This window comes from Rhinopithecus roxellana, chromosome 8 (assembly GCF_007565055.1).
Source record: "Rhinopithecus roxellana isolate Shanxi Qingling chromosome 8, ASM756505v1, whole genome shotgun sequence".
Lineage (NCBI taxonomy): Eukaryota > Metazoa > Chordata > Mammalia > Primates > Cercopithecidae > Rhinopithecus > Rhinopithecus roxellana.
The window spans coordinates 15,811,058-15,831,105 of NC_044556.1; the positions used below are offsets into that span (position 1 = coordinate 15,811,058).

Sequence of the window (20,048 nt, forward strand, 5' to 3'; positions counted from 1 at the left end):
CCGATTAGGTCCAGGCTCAGGAGAGGGGCCACCTTGTGGGCTGCTATTTGAGGGAGCCCTGGCAAGGGTGGGAGCCAGGAGGCCCTTAGGAAAAGCACCTCTGGGCCATCAGTGTCACCCAGCCATCACTGTGAAGGTTGGCTCAGCTCAGTGCCACCTCCTTCAGATGCTGCTGATCAAAATCCTTCTTGTGCTTGGATGTTCTGTACTTCCCATTACCCTCCAAATAAAATATTATAAACAGGGCCCAGGCCTGGCGCAGTGGCTCATGCCTGTAATCCCAGCACTTTGGAGGAGGCCAAAGTGGGTGGATCGCTGGAGCCCAGGAGTTTGAGACCAGCCTGGGCAACATGGTGAAACCCTGTCTCTATAAAAAAAAACAAAAATTAACTGGGCATGATGGTGGCGCGTAATCTCAGCTACTCGGGAGGTTGAGGTGGGAGAATGACCTGAGCCTGGGAAGTTAAGGTAGTGAGTCATGATCACACCAGGGCTCTCCAGCCTGGGTGACAGAGTGAGACTCTGTCTCAAAAATAAATAATAAACAGCCCAGATGAGAAGCCCTATAATAAACTTATTGAATGTTGGGAATAACATTGGATAAAATTCTGCCTTTGTTCTTAGTTTTCCAGCGTTTTCTGATCTAGAAACAGAAGCCTACTTTCTCCCTTATCCTACAGCCAACTTACACTTTAAAACAAAACCCCCAAGGTAGTCAGGAAAGGAAAGTGACCAAGCTGATTTGCTTCTCCATATTGTTCTGAAAGTTTCAGCCAAAGCAATAAGAAAAGAAAAGAAAATGTGATGGATAAGTAACAGGAGATATACGTTGTTTGCAGGTGATCATATGATTGTCAGAGTAGAAAATATATTAGAACCGTAAGGTGGTGGAGTAGTTGTCCACATATAAAATACAGTGGGTTTGGTCTATGCTAGCATGAACTAGCCAGGAAGTAGGATGGATAAAGAAGAAAAGAGATCTGGGATTGTGGCTGCATTGGAACCTTATAGAAACACACCCTGTCGACCTTGGATGTCCTCTAAATTTGGGTCAGGAGTCATGCAACATACGTGCCGTTTCATGGCCAGCAGCTGTCCCACACTCTGATATCTAGGACTGGATGGCTCTGTGGTTAGAGCCACTTACAGGCTAGTGTTGGGATCAAATCATGAGAAGAGTAGGAAGGAAGAGCCGGGTGCAGTGGCTCATGCCAGTAATCCCAGCACTTTGGGAGGTGGAGCCGGGTGGATCCCTTGAGTCTAGGAATTTAAGACCAGCCTGGGCAGCAAGCGAAACCTCATCTCTACAAAAAATCAAAAATTAGCTGAGCATGGTGGTGTGCACCTTTGGTTCCAGCTACCCGGGAGACTCAGGCAGGGGAATTACTTGAGCCCGGGAGGTCAAGGCTGCAGTGAGCTGTGATCGCGCCACTGCACTCATCTTAGGCAACACCTTCTCACAGTTCCTCTTGGAAACTCCAGGATTCTAGTGACATCTGGAAGTAACCAACACTTTAGTAAGTTGGCTGAGCTGAGGGCCTAAGAAGCCTCAGTTGAACCAGATACCTTGTTCCGTGTGCCCAGGCCGTTTCCCTTGTGCAGCTCCTTATGTGCAGGGGGCTTCTCTCTGCCTCTGCCTGTGGCTGCTCACTTGGTCCCCAGGGAGAGAATGGCCACATGCGCCTCTTGCCCTTCTTCCCCCTCAGCATCCTGTCTACATGAACCCTGTCTGTTCTTTGATTTCAGTGCCCAGCAGAGGAGCACGCAGCTGAACAAGAAGAGAGCCATCCCCAATCAGGTAGCACACCCCTCTGCAGCCTGCCACTCTATCCTGGGGGGCGGGAGGACACTAAATGACAGCCCAGCCCCAGTGATGGAGCTCGGCCTGTGGAAAGCGCCCCCACAGCCCCAGTAGCAGACCATCTGCTTTCTCAGCCTCTGGAGGCCACTTAGGAACTGATACTTCTGGGAGATGGTCTAAGAGCCGACACTCTGGCAGGGCCTAGTGGGCACATTTTACCCACCCAAAAGACCCTATGTGCCATCCAAGGCCAGGGTTAGAACTTGATTCTTGGCTGGGCATGATAGCTCACGCCTGTAATGCCAGCATGTTGGGAGGCCGAGGTGGGAGGATCACTTGAGGCTAGGAGTTTGAGACCAGCCTGGGCAACACAGAAAGACCCTGTCTCTACAAATAATATTTAAAAATGAGCTGGGTGTGGTGGCTCATGCCTATCACCCCAGCTACTTAGGAGGCCAAGGCGGGAGAATCACTTGAGCCCAGCAGTTCATGACCATCCAGGGCAATATAATGCAACCTCATCTTAAAAATTAATAATAGGCCTGGCACAATGGCTCACACCTGTAATTCCAGCACTTTAGGAGGCCGAGGCGGGTGGATTGCCTGAGCTCAGGAGTTTGAGACCAGCCTGGCTAACATGGCAAAACCCCATCTCTACTAAAAATACAAAAATTAGCCCAGTGTGGTGGCGGGCGCCTGTAGTCCCAGCTACTCGGGAGGATGAGGCAGGAGAATGGCGTGAATCCAGGAGGCGGAGCTTGCAGTGAGCTGAGATTGTGTCACTGCACTCCAGCCTGGAAAACAGAGTGAGATTCCATCTCAAAAAAAAAAAAAAAAAAGAGTTAGAGATCAGCCTGGCCAACATGGTGAAATCCCGTCTCTACTAAAATACAAAAAATTAGCCGGGCATGATGGTGGGTGCCTGTAATCCCAGCTACTCGGTAGACTGAGACAGAAGAATCACTTGAACCCAGGAGATGGTGGTTATGGTGAGCCGAGATCGCACCACTGCAATTTGGCCTGGGCGGCCAAGCAAGACTCCATCTCAAAAAAAAGAAAAAAAAGGAAACCCATAATCTTTGCAAAATTTCTGCCTATGTCCCTCCCTTCTCCCCATTGGGCAGGGGTGGGGGCGGGGACTCCCGTGTACCTTGCACGATCATAGAGCCTACTGGAAGGAGGAACGTAACCATTGCATGATTTATTTTTGCGCTTGCCGTGGGTAATACATATGTTGTTGCTTTTTTGTTTCTTGAGATGATAATGAATTAAATATTAACACCATGAATATGATTAATAGCATGTAATTTTTTTTCTTTTGCTGTTTTTTCCCCTGATCTTCTCTTCTCCTGTTTTTGTGCTTTTCCTGCTTTTTCTTTGTCCCCTTCACGTCCCTTCCATCTCTTTTCCTCTGCCTGCTCTTCCCTGATTCACCCACAACCCTAACTTTGCATATTCAAAGGGGGAGATCCTGGTAAGTACATGCTTAGTGTGGTAGCAAACGTTAGAGAATCTAGTGGTGATGGAGACCCCGCCCACCCCTTAACATTCCCTGTTCCCCATCCCCTCCAAATAACAAAAATACTAAAAATCAAGCTAACCTGGAAACCCCATGCTGCAGCCGGCGCTGGACTGCGCGTTGCCCTGAGTGTAAGTTGACTCACACAGGCACTAACTGAACTGCCACCCTTGAAGGCACACTCCTGCAGCCAGTTCCTGGCAGGTTTTCCTGGTTTCCTGTAGGTCAGGAATGGCAAATACTTACACACTGCCCCTGCCTCCCCTCATATCCCTGGCTGTGGAAGATCTTGCTTAAGCCAGACCAAAATTCATTCTTGGCACTGCCCCTCCTCCTTCTCTCTCCTATGCAGATGTCACTCATGGATCAGAGCATATTTTTCCACATGGCAGAAATCTTCCCCTCTTGTGCACATGGCAGACATGGCTAGTTGATATAGCATTCTTTGCCTTGTGCCGCTTCTCTAGCACATGCCCATGGCAGACATTGCTAATCGATCCTGGCATTCTTTCCAAATAAACTTGCCAGCATTCCTGTTCTATAGCAGATGTGGCAAAGTTATCAAGGTATTTTTTTTTTTCCGCATATGATACCCTCTTCTCTACGCATGCAGGCATGACTAGTCAATCAGGAGCCCCTTTCCTAGATGCTGCCTCTTGTCCTCCAGATAAATTGATGAGACTCTTCTGTTGCACTTATCCCTTTCTCCTATCCTTTGCCTGTGACAGGCAACACTAATTGATCCTAGCACCGTTTCCTGCCACGCTCAGAATTCTCACCACAGTGCTCCAGGTATCTCGTAGCAGTCGATTGACATGGCCCCCAAGATGAATCATATTTGCTGTCCGTCCCTGCTGTGGGTAACACCTCCTTCCTTTGTGCAGAGCCCTCAGCTGGGGCTCAGTGTGGGACGTGAGATGGGCGTGAGACCCATTCCAGCCCAGCCCAGTGGGAAGCAGCCTGCTACTCATATCTGAGAGCTGAGCCCAGTTCAAGGAGCTCGCCTCTAGGCAGCTGGCCTCAGCCCGGCTCTCACACTTGGACAGCACAGTCTGGGCCTCCAGTCCTAGCAGGGGCTCACTTTTGCTGGACATTCTCCCACTGCCAGCCACCAAGGCACTGGTCATCCCTGCCACTGCCCTCTAGCAGGGATCTTCTGGCAATCCCAGGGTCTTACTTGTAGCTGAGCCGATCTTATGCCAGGGCCTTGCTGCTCCCAGGGCCTGGGTGGTGCAGATAGGGCCATGGGTGGGGGCAGTGACGGGAGGAAGTAGTTGGCCTTGGGCTTGTGGTTTTCAGGTTCCTCACGTATTTCCCCTAGTCCCCTTGAATTTGACAGGCCAAGGCCAGGAACCTGCTTCTCCCTTGCACCCCAAGAGGTTAGGCGTTCCTCTTTTCCTACCAGAGGCCACATAGCCCAGCCCTGTCATGAGTGTGGCCGTGGCCTCTGGGTCTCCCAGCTGTGGTTTCCATCTCTACCCAGGAGACTTGGGGCAGGACCCTCACCCAGGAAAGAGGCTGGAGCAGCCTGCCAGGGGATCCCTGCTCTGCCATCCCCTGCCTGCCCTGCCGCCCATGCCGCCCCATGTGCCTGTCTGCCTGTCACTGTGCACCCCAGCCCGCGACGGCCTGCAGCCTCTTCTGTCTCTCCCACCCCCACTTCCTTCTAAGCCCAGTCCCACTGGGATGTGTCCCTTGCATGCAAACCTGACTTTCTGCTGAGGCCTGGCCCCTCCCTTTTCTCTGGATCACAAGTTGTGCATGGCTAACGGTGCCTGTGTTTGCCACCCACAGCTTGCAGCTCCCTGGGGTGGGATTTTGTCTCTGAACCCATGTGGAGAAGGGCACCTCAGGGCTTCTGCCAGACCTCCTGCCCCGAGGCTCGCTGTGCCATCCCCAGCATGGCCCCGATCAGTGCCCTGGCCCTGTGGCTATGGCCATGTACCCCAAAGCGTAGCATGGGCCCTGGCCTCCAGCTCTGAGCAACACTAACCCCGGCTGGAGGCAGGAGAGCCAGGCCACCGAGGGGCGCGTGGGCACATCCCTCTCCTTGGAATCCGGGCCAGGCCTAGGAGTATGGAGGCCTCACATTTCTCTGGGGGAGCGCTAACAGCCTGTCTCCCTGTTTTCCCTCTCCTGGTTGTCATTCAGTCATGGAACCAGGGTCTACTAAGCACTCGTTCTGTGCCCAGCCCTGGGCTGAGACAAGGCAGTGCACCCACCCCGCTCCCAGAATGCCAGGCCTTTGATGCTAACACCAGGACCTCCTGGGCAGACCAGGAAGAGCTCGTCACTGCACTCCCGGAGGGGATGCTGTGACCTCACAGGGGCTGCTGGCCTCAGCCCCCGCACCCACCACCAGGCAGCCTGTGAATGGCCAGATGCCAGGGGTCACTGCCTGCTCCAAACAACTGTGAGAGTCCTGTCTGCTCATCCCACGGAGGGAGAAGTCTGTACCCTTGGCCTTAACAAGGGGCACCCGGTGGCATCTCATGCCGTCCCCAGCCTGGGCAGTGACTTCTGCATGGTCCAGGGGTCCCTGGGTCCTCTTTAGCCACCTCTGTCTTCATGGCCACCTGGGGCTTAGCACTCACATCCAGCCACCAAGGAGCCACTGAAACTGTGGGCTGGTGGCCCTGTTCAGAATGACAGGCCTGGGGTGGGTCGGGGTAGTTCGGGTGAAGCCCCTCCAGAGGACTGCCCCTGACTAGGACAGCATCTGGGCCCCAGACGGATTCCTGGAGGCCCCATCTCTGGCGCTCCTGTCGTGCCATGCCCTGCCATGCCCTGCCCCAGGGGGCGCACGCTAGCCCTTCGCAGCTGTCCGTGGCCATGCTCAGCCCACCCTTTGTAGCTTGGCCAAGTCTGTCAGTGCCTGGGTCCCAGGCCGCCCTGTGCGTGCCTCTGTGTGCTTCCTGCAGCTCCCAGGGCCCCTGTCCTGAGTGGGGTGGGGAGGCTCTGGCCCACACATGCCTCCAGTGGCCAGGGAGCGTGGGAGCACAGCCCCCAGGCTGCCTGCCGTTAGCTGTCAGGTGAGTCCCTGCACTGGCCTGGGTTCTGACCCCCACTCAGATGACACCTACGGCCACACGTGGGGTCTCTAAGCCCAGAACCCTGATGTGTCAGTAAAAAAGATGACCACTAGGCTTGCAGCCAGCTTGGGACATGAGCTCCGCCCCTTCAGTGTCCTTGGGGAGGGCCCCGGGCTCACACCTTTGACCCTAGTCCTCTGTGTGGACACCGCCCTTCGAACCTTATCTCACGCAAACAAGTGCAGTTCCTCAGATGTCACATTTCATTTGCCACAACCCCACACACAAGCCCCAGGGACTCCTCCCGTGGACCCTTTCCATCAGGCCTCCGTGACTCTGTCCCCCATCAGCCCCTGACCCAGTGAATCTGTCTGTCCACCCACCTGCCCAGGTGGCACCCCATGTTGGTTTCCAGCTGGAAATGCTTGGCACAGGGTGGAACTGGGTTTCCTGGGCTTCGGGGCTGGAGGTGTCTGTCGCAGTCCCTGGCTTCCCACTGAGCTGTGGGCAAGGCTGCTGCGCTGGGGGATGGCTGGGGCGCGGAGCGAGGTTCTCCGCTAAGCTGCGCGCTTCCCCCCAGGTGATCCGCAGGGGCTGGTTGACCATCAACAACATCAGCCTGATGAAGGGAGGCTCCAAGGAGTACTGGTTTGTGCTGACTGCAGAGTCGCTGTCCTGGTACAAGGATGAGGAGGTGAGTGGCAGGCGGGAGCAGGGCCGCTGGGGGAGGTGGGGCAGCCAGGGAAGAGCGGGTGGGCGCTCCCTCTGGGCAGAACTCATTCAGTCACTGTGTCACTCGGCCCCAGAGTCACCACTAGGACCATAACCCGCCGGGTCCAGTGGCTCCTGCTTATAATCCCAGCACTTTGGGAGGCCAAGGCAGGTGGATCATGAGGTCAGGAGTTCGAGATCAGCCTGACCAACATGATGAAACTCTGTTGTACTAAAAATACAAAAATTAGCTAGGAGTGGTGGCACGTGCTTGTAATCGCAGCTACTCAGGAGGCTGAGGCAGGAAAATCGCTTCAACCCGGGAGGTGGAGGTTGCAGTGAGCCGAGATTGCATGCTGCACTCTAGCCTGGGCAACAGAGCGAGACTCCGTCTCAAGCAAACAAACAAACAAAACACAACCATCACCCAGGGCTGGAGAGCAGCCACCATGTGCCAAAAGACTCACATTGTAGCTGGTCCCCATGGGGCATGCAGCCAGCCTCCAGGGGCTCCGTCACTTACAGGCTCAGTCAGGCCCTTTGCCTCTCTGGGCCTCGGTTTTTCTATCTGCAAAGTGGGCTAGCATGCTCCCTGCCCAATGTGCGGTGCTTGGCCATAGTGTGCAGAATGATCCCCACATGCTCGTCATTATGGGAAGGAAGTGGAGAGGCCCCTGGGTGATGGTGACTGCAGGGAGCGGTGTTGAGTGCTGAGTCATGGGAGGGACTCGTTTATTGCGAGTGAGGGGGCAGGCCTCGAGCAAGGACACTGCCGACCAGCCCCTGCTCTCCACGCTGACCCAGCATCCCTCCTGATTGTCCTGGGTAAAAAAAGATACATAATGTTTGACATATTTATGAGGTCCCTGTGATGTTTTATTAGATGCACAGAGTATGTAGTGCTCACGGCAGGGTGTTTGTGGCGTCTGTCACTTTGGAATTCCTCAATTCCCTGTGTTCAGAACAGTTCAGGTCCTCTCTTCTAACTACTATGAAATATACAAGGCTGGGCACGGTGCCTCAGGCCTATAATCCCAGCACTTTGGGAGGCCGAGGTGGGAGGATGGCCTGAGTTCAGGTGTTCAAGACCAGTTTGAGCAACATAGCACTACCCTGTCTCTTAAAACTCAAAAAAAAAATTAGCTGGGCATGGTGGCGAATACTTGTAGTCCCAGCTACCCAGGAGACTGAAGTGGGAGGGTCAGTCACTGGAGCCCCGGAGATGGAGGCTGTAGTGAGCTGTGATCACACCACTGCACTCCAGCCTGGGCCACAGAGCAAGACCCTGTCTCAAAAAAAAAAAAAGAAGAAGAAGAAATAGACAATACATTGTTGGCTGGGCACAGTGGCGCATGCCTGTAATCTCAGCACTCTGGGAGGCTGAGGTGGGTGGATCACCTGGGGTCAGGTGTTCGAGACCAGCCTGGCCAACAAGGTGAAGTCCCTTCTCTACTAAAAATACAAAAATTAGCCAGGTGTGGTATCAGGCACCTGTAATCCTAGCTACTTGGGAGGCTGAGGCAAGAGAATCACTGGAACCTGGGAGGTGGAGGTTGCAGTGAGCTGAGATAGCGCCACTGCACTCCAGCCTGGGTGACAGAGTGAGAGACTCCGTCTCAAAAAAAAAAAAGTAGGCAGGGTGCAGTGGCTCACGCCTTTAATCCCAGCACTTTGGGAGGCCAAGGCGGGTGGATCACCTGAGATCAGGAGTTCGAGACCAGCCTGACCAACATGGAGAAACCCCGTCTCTACTAAAAATACAAAATTAGCCTGGCGTGGTGGCGCATACCAGTAATCCCAGCTACTTGGGATTGCTGAGGTGGGAGAATCGCTTGAACCCGGAAGGCGGAGGTTGCCATGAGCCGAGATTGTGTCATTGCACTCCAGCCTGGGCAACAAGAACGAAACTCTATCTCAAAAAAAAAAAAAAAACCCACCAGACAATTGTTAACTATATAGTCTTAACTGCGGTCACCCTACTCTGCTGTTGAACAGTAGAAGTTAATGCCTTTTCTCTAACTGTGTGTTTGTATCCATTAACCCACCTCTCTTTACCCCTTACCTATCCCCACCTTTCTCAGCCTCTAGTATTTATCCTTCTACTCTCCACCTCTGTAAGATCCCCTCTTCTACCTTTTTTTAGCTCCCATGTATGAATGACAACATGCAAGATTTGTCTTTTTGTGCCTGGCTTATTTCACTTCACATAATGGCCTCCAGTTCCATTCATGTGGCTGCAAATGACAGGGTCTCATTCTTTTTTATGGCCCTGATCAACCCATTTCTTGCTTAATTCTCTTGACGTAACCATGGCTTAGTGGCCTGGAAGGGAAGCTACTTCTGTGTGACAGCTTGTTGCTACTCTGATGAGGTCCAGGTTGGCTTTCAAGAGTCCCTGGCAAAGGGAGTTGTGTTTCTCTCAGTGTCCTGGTTGCTCCGGGAGAAGACTGCAGGCTGTCCCATGAGCCATGGCTGTGTTACGTGGGCAGTGGATTTGTGTCTGTAATAGAGGCCCAAAACGAAGGCACTTAAAGAGATGAAGTCTCTTTCTTGCTCACGTCTCAGTGAGCTTGGTGATCCTGTGCAGCGAGGCTGTCTAGGGCCTGGCTCTGCCTCTCCTGTTGCCACCTTAACACAGGGCTCCCTTCATAGTTTAAAATGGCTGCCCCATGCCCATCACCATGTAGCCTCTAGCAGCCCGAAGAAGGGAAAGAAGGGCCTCTGTGTGTGGGAACTGTGAGTCCAGCTAACAGTTCTAGCACTTTCTAAGAAGGAAGTGGATATTGGTTGTTTCTGAGCATGACAGCTGGGGCTTGACACCCAGAATTCACCAGGATATTGGTTGCGTGGCATCAACCCTTCGTGTCTCGTCTCCTCACCTATAAAGTCAGGACTGTGGCCTGTCCCCTCTGGACTGTGGGAGCCAGTGTGGGAGTTCTTGTACTTGAGCCCAGCACTGTGCTTGGCTCACCGCATGTGTCCCGGGTTTTGTCCTGGTGGCTACCAGTATCAAGTCCTCCCAGCTCCTCTCTGTAGGAGGGAACCTACCCAGCTACTCCCAGCACACAGAGGAGGAGCTGGAGGCTGTGTCAGGTGCAGGGCCAGCTGGCCAGTCCCCATGGTCCCTGGGATGGCACAGCCACCAACTCAGTCCAGGCAACCTCAGTGGAGAGGCTGGGGTTGCCTGAGGCCCCCGGAGCCACCCTGCCTGGCTGTCTTCCCCTTGGGTTTCAGGGAGTGCCCCCGACTGGGGGCTTGCTGGCAGCCACCTCAGCCCCAGGACAGGCAGGACTTGGCTTGGAAGTTCCAGGCTTAGAGAGAAGGCAGGTTGGAGGGCCCCGGCTGGCCCAGGAAGGAGCAAAGAGAGGAGGGCCTCGTGGCTGTGAACCCCTGCTGTGTGCTGGGCTCACTGGCTAAGAGAGCCCACTGAGGCCACACCTGAGGAGAACCCTGCTCCCCTTGAGGAAACCCTCACGCTTGCCCTTCGGGTGGCTCTGTGGTCACCCCTGTCTAAGGCTCTGAGCAGTGACTTGCCCCACGTCGGGGAGCGGGGGAGTGTTCCCTCTAGGGTGGACGCTTCTCCAGTGCACGTCTGGAGGCCCATGCTCCCTGACCTGAGGGACACCCCAGCCCAACATCCAGACACCTCCGCCGCAGCCCAGGCCTGATGTCCCCTTGACCGAGGGCGCTGAGGTGAAAGGGTCATCCCACTCCACACGAGGCCAGATGCTCATCTCTGGAATGTTCCTGAAGCCTCAGGAGCCCTGAGGCCTCTGCGGGACTCTGGGGTGCTATTTCTTAACCCAGGGTGGTGGAGTCTGCTGAGCCACCATGCAAGCATTTCTGGGGTCCCTGTGGAACCTTCCAGAACCTCAGATCCAGAGAAATTCATGGGGTTGGGAGGGAGGAGTGTGGGGCCAGGCGTGGTCTGCAGCCTTCTCCCCACCTCATGCTCCTCTAGGAACTCACGTGTCCAGATCAGATGGCTCCTCAAAATGGCCGGGATGGGATGGGGTGGGGTGTCCTTTCACTTTTCCTCCCTTCTTTCTGCCTTGCAGTCAGAAACCAGCCTGCGCTGTGGTGTGTGGGCTGTCGGGCTGGCTGAGAGCTGGCCCCTGCCTTTCAGCTTAGGGCTGTGGGGACCTTCCAGGGTCCCCTGGGTGGGAGTGCCAGGCCTGGGACAGCGAGCCCTGGAGGAGCTTCTGGGCCAGAACCTTAGCCTGGCGGCTCTCTGCCGGGCAGCATTGCAAGTCTAGTTTTCAGATCTCTTCTCTGACATGAGGGGCCCTTCGTGTTTTCCTCATCTCAGGGTTGAAAGCCAGAGCCCCTGACCCTCCTGTGGAGCCCCACATTGGAGTCTGGAGCAGCGGTGGGAGAAGGGCCGGCCACCGGCCGTAATGAGAAACAGCCGACCTGTGAAAGGGGCCCTGTGTGCGCCCCAGACACAAAGCAGGCTCTAGTCAGGAGGACGTAGCCATGGAACCTGTCCCCCACCACCACCCAAGTTAGGATCCCAGCAGGGACCCTTGGAGTCACACACATGGCAGCCACCCCTGAGGATCAGGCCACCCTCTTAGATGCCTCAGTGAGACGCAAGACATCAGTATCTCTTTATTTAAAGATTAAACGAGAAGACATTTATAGCCATGGGGTGGGGATGGCGGACTGATAGGGCCAGGGCCCCCAACCCCTCGGCCGGCCTCAGGGCTCCCTCTGCCTTTCCCCAGCACCTCTTCTCCCACCCAGGCCCTCTAATCTTCTATGTCAGGCTTCACCGCAGTGGGAAACGGGGTGGTGGAAAATGACACTCACCTGCCGGCGAGTTTGGGGGGCCTGTCTCGACGCGCCGCTCACCCAAGCCCAGCCTAACCAATGTGCAGACTACTGTACACATTGAGAGCCTCCTGAACAGGTAGTCTGAACACTGGGTTGGCGAGGCCGGCTATCCATCCTGCAGAACCCCCCAGGCAGACGCCGGAGCCACCAGGCCAGGCCGTACCTGAGCACCTCTGAGCAGCCAGGGAAACCACTACTCCTCCCGAGACGATCCGCTCTGTCCCTTCTGACGTGGCAAGGCTGGGGCCGGCTTGCATCTGGAGAAAGTTCTGGGTTTTCAGGAAATCCTAAAGAGTGGGGGAGGTGGAGGCAGGAGGCAGGGTTTGGGATCGTGGCTTCTGGGCTCAGGAGAAAGTCTGACTCTCTGGGGGTTGGGGGTGGGGAGGAGGGGCGCACACATGCCTCTGTGTGCGTGTGTGCGTGTGCGTGTGCGCGTGTGCGTGCGCGAGTGTGCGTGCCGGCAGCCCCAGGAAGGCGGCCACTGCTTTCTGGGCAGAATCGCACTGTAAACAGTTCCAGATGTGGCGTTAGCTGGAATGGCCTGTGACTCAGTTACTTGGCCCCACTGGCCGGAAGCTTCCGGCCGCATGACACGATAGGGTCAGGGCAGCAAAGGCCCTTGGGCAAACGTCCGGGTGGGGGGCAGGGCTTCTGCAGAGCCCCCTCCCCTGGCCCCTTCTAAAGCCCCCAAAACTCTTCCCCGAGAGGCAGGAGGGACTCAGGCCCTGTGTTACCCAGCCTTGCCTGGGATGGGGGGTACGGACTTTCTTCAACACCCTCCCTCTCTGGGGTCTGCAGCGGCGTCCCTCCCTCCACGGCTACCGGGCCGCTCTTCTACGCTCTGCTCCCTCCACGGCCACTGGGCCCCTCTTCCTATGCTCTGCTCCCTCCATGGCCACTGGGCCTCTCTTCCTATGCTCTGCTCCCTCCACGGCTGCTAGGCCCCTCTGCCTATGCTCTGCTGCCTCCACGGCTGCTAGGCCCCTCTGCCTATGCTCTGCTCCCTCCATGGCTGCTAGGGCCCTCTGCCTATGCTCTGCTCCCTCCATGGCCGCTGGGCCCCTCTTCCTATGCTCTGCCCTGCTTCTTCCTTGCCTAGAGCCTAGCAGGCTAATTCTGGAGCCACTCACAAGAGCAACCAAAGAAAATCCCGGGTGCTCATGGGCACCAGCTCTGCAGCGGGCACCGAGCTCCTCCGTCCTCCTTGGACAGATGAGGAAACCGAGGTGCAGATGTGGGGATGGTGGAAGTGGCTTGCCTAAGGGCACACGGCCAGGAAAGGGCAGGGCTGGCATCACCTCCACCATGCTGAGCTCCTAACGCCTTGAGACTGAGCCCATGTGCCAAGCCCACTGCTTCATCCTGGCTCCTCTTGCAAAGTCCTGACACTCCCAGCCGGCCCCCACTTGCCAGGGAGCCCCAGCCACCTTCTCCACAGTCACCGTGGCTGCTCTTCAACTTGGAGGCGGCAGGCAAGTTAGGTTTTGTGCTGGGGCAGCACAGTGAGGGGACATGAGAGGAGTTTCCAGAGATGGCCCAGGGAGAAGAAAGGCCAGGGGCCCTGTGGAGAGGACTGGGCTTTGGCTCACAGGGACCTGGCCTCTGAAGTCCTGCTGTGGGTTGCACTGCCCATTATGTGGTCTCAGGCAGCCAGCTTCCCTCTCTGAGCTGGGAGGGATCCGTGAACTGAGACGAAGCAGTGCATGGCATGGGTCCCCAAGAGCTGCTGCTGTGACGGGTGGGCACACATGTCACTGGGTGAGCGTGGGACTCCAGGGTGCCATCCCCAGCTCCGTAACTGGCCAGCCCCTTGCCCCTGGCTGAGGGGCCCACCTCCTCTGAGCTGCCTCCCTAGCATTTTGGGCAGCCGTGCCTGGCACTTGATTGGTGCTTCCTGAACAGGGCCAACCTTCGAAAGCAAGTGATAGGGCCAGGTGCGGTGGCGCACACCTATAATCCCAGCACTTTGAGAGGCTCGCTTGAACCCAGGAGTTTAAAACCAGCCTGGGCAACACAGACCCCATCTCTATTAAAATAATGATAATGATAATAAAAAAGGGACTAAGACTTCTGCAGCACCTGGCCCAGGCATCAGCTATCCAGCCCTGAGATGTCCTCAAGTGGCCAAGGTTGAAATCTCAGCCCTGTTCCTCTCTGCCTCAGTCTTCATCTCTGTAAAATGGCATCACAGAGGTAACTCACTCCTAGGCTTGTTTCAAAGATGGAGCCCAGATAAAAGTTCCACTCACTCCACGCAAGGCGAGGGTGGTTGTGTTGCACATGCAGTCAGCCACATGTCAGCAGTGAACTCAACAGGAGAAACTGAGTCAGTCCAGTGGCAGTCAGCCATCTAGGTCAATAAGCACAGGTAGTCAGGCACCTAGGTCAACAAGCGCAGGATACATGATGTGTTGTGTGAGGGGAAAGGAGGATGGAAGTGGGGAAGGTGCAGGTGGAGTTAGGGCAGGAGGGAGCCATGCAGGTGTCAGGATCAGGCAGTGGCCTGGGTCATCCAAAGGCCCTGGGGTAGGAACCCACCTGGGATACTCAGGGAGCATCATGGAGGGCAGAGTGATGGACGGGGAGGGGCTGGCAGATGGGCTCATCCACAGCAGCGACCAGCATTGAGAAGTCCCTGGTGCTGGTGGTGGCGCACGCTGCACGCTCTGGCCTGGGGCATCCTGAGTTGTCACGGGGACAGCTCAGGGTGACTCTTTTCCGTCCACCCTCAGGAGAAAGAGAAGAAGTACATGCTGCCTCTGGACAACCTCAAGATACGTGACGTGGAGAAGGGCTTCATGTCCAACAAGCACGTGTTCGCCATCTTCAACACGGAGCAGAGGTGAGGGCCCCAGGGTCCCAGGGAGGGCTCGGGGTGAAGACCAACGGCCTCATTCACACTCCACAGCCTTCACTGAGCACCTGGCTGTCAGCAGCCCCTGCCCTTGGGACCGACCTTCTAGAAAGGGAGTGGGGTGAGAAACAGCAAATGCCAGGGATGCTTCTGGTGCTGGGTCAGAGGTGACCTCTCTGGGCAGAGACAAGGATGAAGGCAGGGTCCAAGTCAGCTGGGAACCACGGAGTTCTGAGCACAGGGTAACCAGGACCTGGCTTAGGTGCTCACAGGCGCCCTCTGGTGGCTGAGAGGGAAACAGTATGAGAGTGTGGGAGACAGGGAACCAGGGCAAAGGCCACTGCCTTAAGGGTCCAAGTGGGCGATGATGGGGCCAGACCCCATAGGGAAGAAGGGTGCAGATTCTGGATAGAGGAGTCAGGCAGAGCCCTGGTGGGCATGGATATGAGAGAGAAAGGCACCGATGGTGACCCTGAGTACCTGGGCCTGAGCTCCTGCACTGCCCGGCTGCTGCCATCGGCCGGGGTGGGGAAGGCAGCGGCAGGGTAGGCCTGGAGACAGCCAAGAGCTCCGTTTAGTCCATGCCAAGGGAGACGGCGCATCAGGCAGGCACCTGGGTAGATCGAGGAGTGTGATGTCCAGGAACGAGCTCCAGTCTGGGATGTGAACTGGGCAGTCACCATTGCGTAGACGGTATTTCAAGGGATGAAACCAGATGAGCTCCCAGGAGAGTGAAGCTGGAGAATGGGAGGCCCCAGGAAGCTGACAGTACATCTGTCCCATGAAGCAGTGGCTGGAGACTTTAGCAGAGACACTGCTCTCAGGAAGAGACCCAGCTGGCACGAGGGCTCTTCTCATACTCACACAATCGCGCTCATCTAGGAAGCAGGGCCCACCTGAGTCAGGGCTTAGCTGTCAGCAAAGGCCCGGTGGTACCCTGAGACCCGCAGGCAGGCACTGACGTCCTCCCTGCTGGCCCCAGAACTTCCTTGCCTACTGCTAGGCTACACCCACCAACTCCAGCTGAGTCTCCTGGTTCCCTCCCTCCTGCTTTGTTCTGGCTGGCCTGAAGCTCTGAGACCCATTTGTCCACTAGCTGGCCCTGAAAACCTTCATAGCTCTTCTAGGCTTGCCCCTCACCGTATGGCACCTGGCAGCTGTCCCAGGTCCCTGAGCCATGTGCCTCCTCTGCAGGGAGGGTGACGATATTACCTGATACATCTTTTAAGAGTAGGTTCAGGAAACCCAGAGTAATAGCTGCAAAAAGAAGATAGATGGTTGATGGTTTTCTATGTAAATCGAGTCCAGACTTTAGTATCCCAGGCAAAGCAGAGCAGCTCCACAGGGATCGGGATCCAGGCCCTGCATGTTCCTCAGGATTCCACCTGGTATGCAGAACCCGAGCTCTGCGGTAGGACAGTCCTGCCACGAAATCCTGACTTTTTTTTTTTTTTTGAAACAGAGTTTCGGTCTTGTTGCCCAGGCTGGAGTGCAATGGTGCGATCTCAGCTCACCGCAACCTCTGCCTCCTGGGTTCAAGCGATTCTCCTGCCTCAGCCTCCCGAGTAGCTGGGATTACAGGCATCCATCCACCACCACGCCTGGCTAATTTTTTATTTTTAGTAGAGACAAGAGTTTCTCCATATTGGTCAAGCTGGTCTCAAACTCCTGACCTCAAGTGATCCACCCACCTCGGCCTCCCAAAGTGCTGGGATTACAGGCATGAGCCACCATGCCTGGCCCAAAACCTTGACTTCTACTTCTTTGCCCAAAATGGCTGCCCAGGCTCCGGCCATTGTGATGATGTTCCAGGCAGCAGCAGAAAGGAAGACAGGAGGAGCTACAAGGGCATGCCTCTCCCCTCACAACCCCATCCAGAAGTCGTTCAGAGCAGCCACTTGCTGACCACAAACCCAAGTCTCACTTAAAGGCTTTGGGGGCAGCTTGGCTGTCTCAACCACACCTGGATGTGGGACAGGAAAACATGCGTGGCATGTGGCACGGGGCCTGGCCTATAGACCACCATCTGCAAGCATTGTTTAGCATCCATTCCATTTATCTCCCAGCTTCGATTCGAGACCCTGATTCTTTTTTTTTTTTTTTTTTTTTTTTTTTTTTGGAGATTGAATCTTGCTCTGTCACCCAGGCTAGAGTGCAGTGGCGTGATCTCAGCTCATTGCAGCCTCCACCTCCCATGCTTAAGTGATCCTCCCACTTCAGCCTCCCAAGTAGCTGGGACTACAGGCGCATGCCACCATGCCCAGCTAATTTTTGTATTTTCTGTAGAGATGGGTATCTTTCTGTGTTGCTTAGGCTGGTCTCCAACTCCTGAGCTCAAGCAATCCCCCGTCTCAGCCTCCCAAAGTGCAGGAATTACAGGTGTGAACCACCATGCCTAACCTTTACAAAAACTTTTTTGTTTTGTTTTGTTTTGACACAAAGTCTCACTCTGTTGCCCAGGCTGGAGACAGTGGCACAATCTCGGCTCACTGCAACCTCCACCTCCCAGGTTTAAGTGATTCTTCTGCCTCAGCCTCCTGAGTAGCTGGGACTACAGGTGTGCGCCACCACTCCCGGCTAATTTTTTTGTATTTTAGTATTGACAGGGTTTCACCATGTTGGTCAGGCTGGTCTCAAACTTCTGACCTCAGTTGATCCTCCTGCCTCGGCCTCCCACAGTGTTGGGATTAAAGGCATGAGCCCCTGTTCCTGGCCAAAATTTTTTTTAAAAAAACACACAGCCAGGTGAGGTGGCTCATGCCTGTAATCCCAGCACTTTGGGAGGCCGAGGTAGGCGGATCACCTGAGGTCAGGAATTCGAGACCAGCCTGACCAACGTGAAGAAACCCTGTCTCTACTAAAAATGCAAAAATTAGCCAGGTGTGGTGGCGCATGCCTGTAATCCCAGGTACTTGGGAGGCTGAGGCAGGAGAATCCCTTGAACCTGAAAGGTGGAGGTTGTGGTGTGCCAAGATCGCACCATTGCACTCCAGCCTGGGCAACAAGAGTGAAACTCCGTCTCAAAAATAATAATAATAATGATAATAATAAATTTCTGGTGGACAGTGCTGCTCTGGGCTTTCTTGAAAATGCCCCAGTGGGAGCTTCCCAGCTACAGTGGGTGTCAAGGGTCACATGCCTACTTCTGGGGGCCCAGGAAAAGAGAAGAGTCAGCTGATCCAACAGAAATAAAGAAACACAGACACTTGCCGAGCTTGTGCACAGCGCTCTTCTGTGTAGGCATCACTCACAGTGATCCCTCGGCATGACCGGGTGAAGCCTGGGTTGGGTTTGGGTTCCTGATCAGTCAGAAAGACCCCTTAGAGCCCACTCCTCTCAGTGGTCTGCCAGACCATGGCAGGGTCAAGCCTGCTCCTCTCCCTCCCCCCACAGAAACGTCTACAAGGACCTGCGGCAGATAGAGCTGGCCTGTGACTCTCAGGAGGACGTGGACAGCTGGAAGGCCTCGTTCCTCCGAGCCGGCGTCTACCCTGAGAAGGACCAGGTGAGGAGCCGCCCTGCACAGAGGCGGCCCAGCGGCCCCCACCTGGGAGAGGAAGCAGGGCTGGCTTTCCCCAGGACAGGTCATTTTCAGGCCATGTTAGCCAGGAGTCTCTGAAATCATGTAGCAGTGGCCCACTTGAGCAAGCAAAGGAGAACTTGAAGATACTTTGTCATCAGGGCCCAGAAAGTTCCCTCACGGAAGCTAGTGACCAGGGCACACAGGGGATGGGGTACCGCCTTCTTTGTTCTCCTCTCTTTTCCGCTCCATCCTGAGGTGGCGTGAACATGGCCACCCTTGGTCCCAATATTAAAATGTTTTGCCGGGCGCGCTGGATGGTTCACGCCTATAATCCCAGCACTTTGGGAGGCTGAGGCGGGCAGATCATTTGAGCTCAGGAGTTCAAGACCAGCCTGGCCAACATGGTGAAACCCCGTCTCTACTAAAACTACAAAAAGTAGCCGGGCATGGTGGCACATGCCTGTAATTCCAGTTACTCAGGAGGCTCAGTCAGGAGATCGCTTAAACCCGGGAGGTGGAGGTTGCATTGAGCTGAGATCATGTTATTGCACTCCAGCCCAGGTGACAGAGCAAGACTCCATCTCAAAAATAAAATAAAATGTCCTAAGTTTGGGTGTGATGGCTCACGCCTGTAATCCCAACACTTTGGGAGGTGATGCGGGCAGATCCTTTGAACCCAGGAGTTCGAGAACAGCCTGGGCAATGTTGCAAAACCCTGTCTCTCCAAAAAATACAAACATACGCAGGTGTGGTGGTGCACCCCTGTAATCCCATCTACTCCAGGGGGCTGAGGTGGGAGGATCACTTGAGCTCTACCCGGGAGGTTGAGGCTGCGGTGAGCCGTGTTTGTGCCACTGCACTGCAGCCTGGGTGACATAGCAAGACCGTGTCAAAAAAAAAACCAAAAAACAAAAAACGATGTTCCAGTGCCCAGGTGAGGGGATCCACCCCAGCATCAGCCAGCGTCACCCCAGTGTTTGGGCAGTTCTGGCCCGGGGCAGGCAGGCCTACCTGGTACCAGTGGGTCTGTCAGGGGCCAGCCTGGGGTCAGTTATTGGTCGGACAATAGAGCAGATGGTTTCCAGAGAACCAGGACTTGCCCCAGGCCACAGTCACCCCTCAGCATCTCCCCTCCCGCTTGCAGGCAGAAAACGAGGATGGAGCCCAGGAGAACACCTTCTCCATGGACCCCCAACTGGAGCGGCAGGTGGAGACCATTCGCAACCTGGTAGACTCGTACGTGGCCATTATCAACAAGTCCATCCGCGACCTCATGCCAAAGACCATCATGCACCTCATGATCAACAATGTGAGTGGAGAACTGAAAATGAGAAGGAGGCAGCTGAGTGCAGTGGCTCAGGCCTGTAATCCCAGCACTTTGGGGGGCCAAGGCAGGCGGATCACTTGAGGTCAGGAGTTCAAGACCAGCCTGGCCAAAATGGTGAAACCCCACCTCAACTAAAAATACAAAAATGAGGCCGGGCGCGGTAGGTCACGCCTGTAATTCCAGCACTTTGGGAGGCTGAGGCGGGCGGATCGTGAGGTCAGGAGATCGAGACCATCCTGGCTAACATGGTAAAACCCCGTCTCTACTAAAAATACAAAAAAAATTAGCTGGGCGTGGTGGCGGGTGCCTGTGGTCCCAGCTACTTGGGAGGCTGAGGCAGGAGAATGGCATGAACCTGGGAGGCAGAGGTTGCAGTGAGCTGAGATTGCGCCACTGCACTCCAGCCTGGGTGACAGAGCGAGACTCCGTCTCAAGAAAAGAAAAA

At 55.2% G+C, this 20,048-nt stretch overlaps 1 protein-coding gene across 8 annotated transcripts in view; it reads left to right on the top strand.

Annotated features, from left to right (window-relative positions):
• The window catches only part of DNM2 (dynamin 2), a 109,669-nt gene that overhangs the window by 85,678 nt on the left and 3,943 nt on the right, over window positions 1-20,048 (top strand). For 5 of the 8 annotated variants that reach the window (XM_010373746.2, XM_010373739.2, XM_010373741.2 and 2 more), the window contains exons 13-18: window positions 1,747-1,798; window positions 3,264-3,275; window positions 6,933-7,046; window positions 14,632-14,741; window positions 18,147-18,258; window positions 19,421-19,585. In XM_010373746.2, coding sequence (XP_010372048.1) covers window positions 1,747-1,798; window positions 3,264-3,275; window positions 6,933-7,046; window positions 14,632-14,741; window positions 18,147-18,258; window positions 19,421-19,585 — 565 coding nt within the window. The remainder of the gene's footprint in view (window positions 1-1,746; window positions 1,799-3,263; window positions 3,276-6,932; window positions 7,047-14,631; window positions 14,742-18,146; window positions 18,259-19,420; window positions 19,586-20,048) is intronic. The other 3 variants (XM_010373743.2, XM_010373744.2, XM_010373745.2) reach the window with 1 other exon arrangement.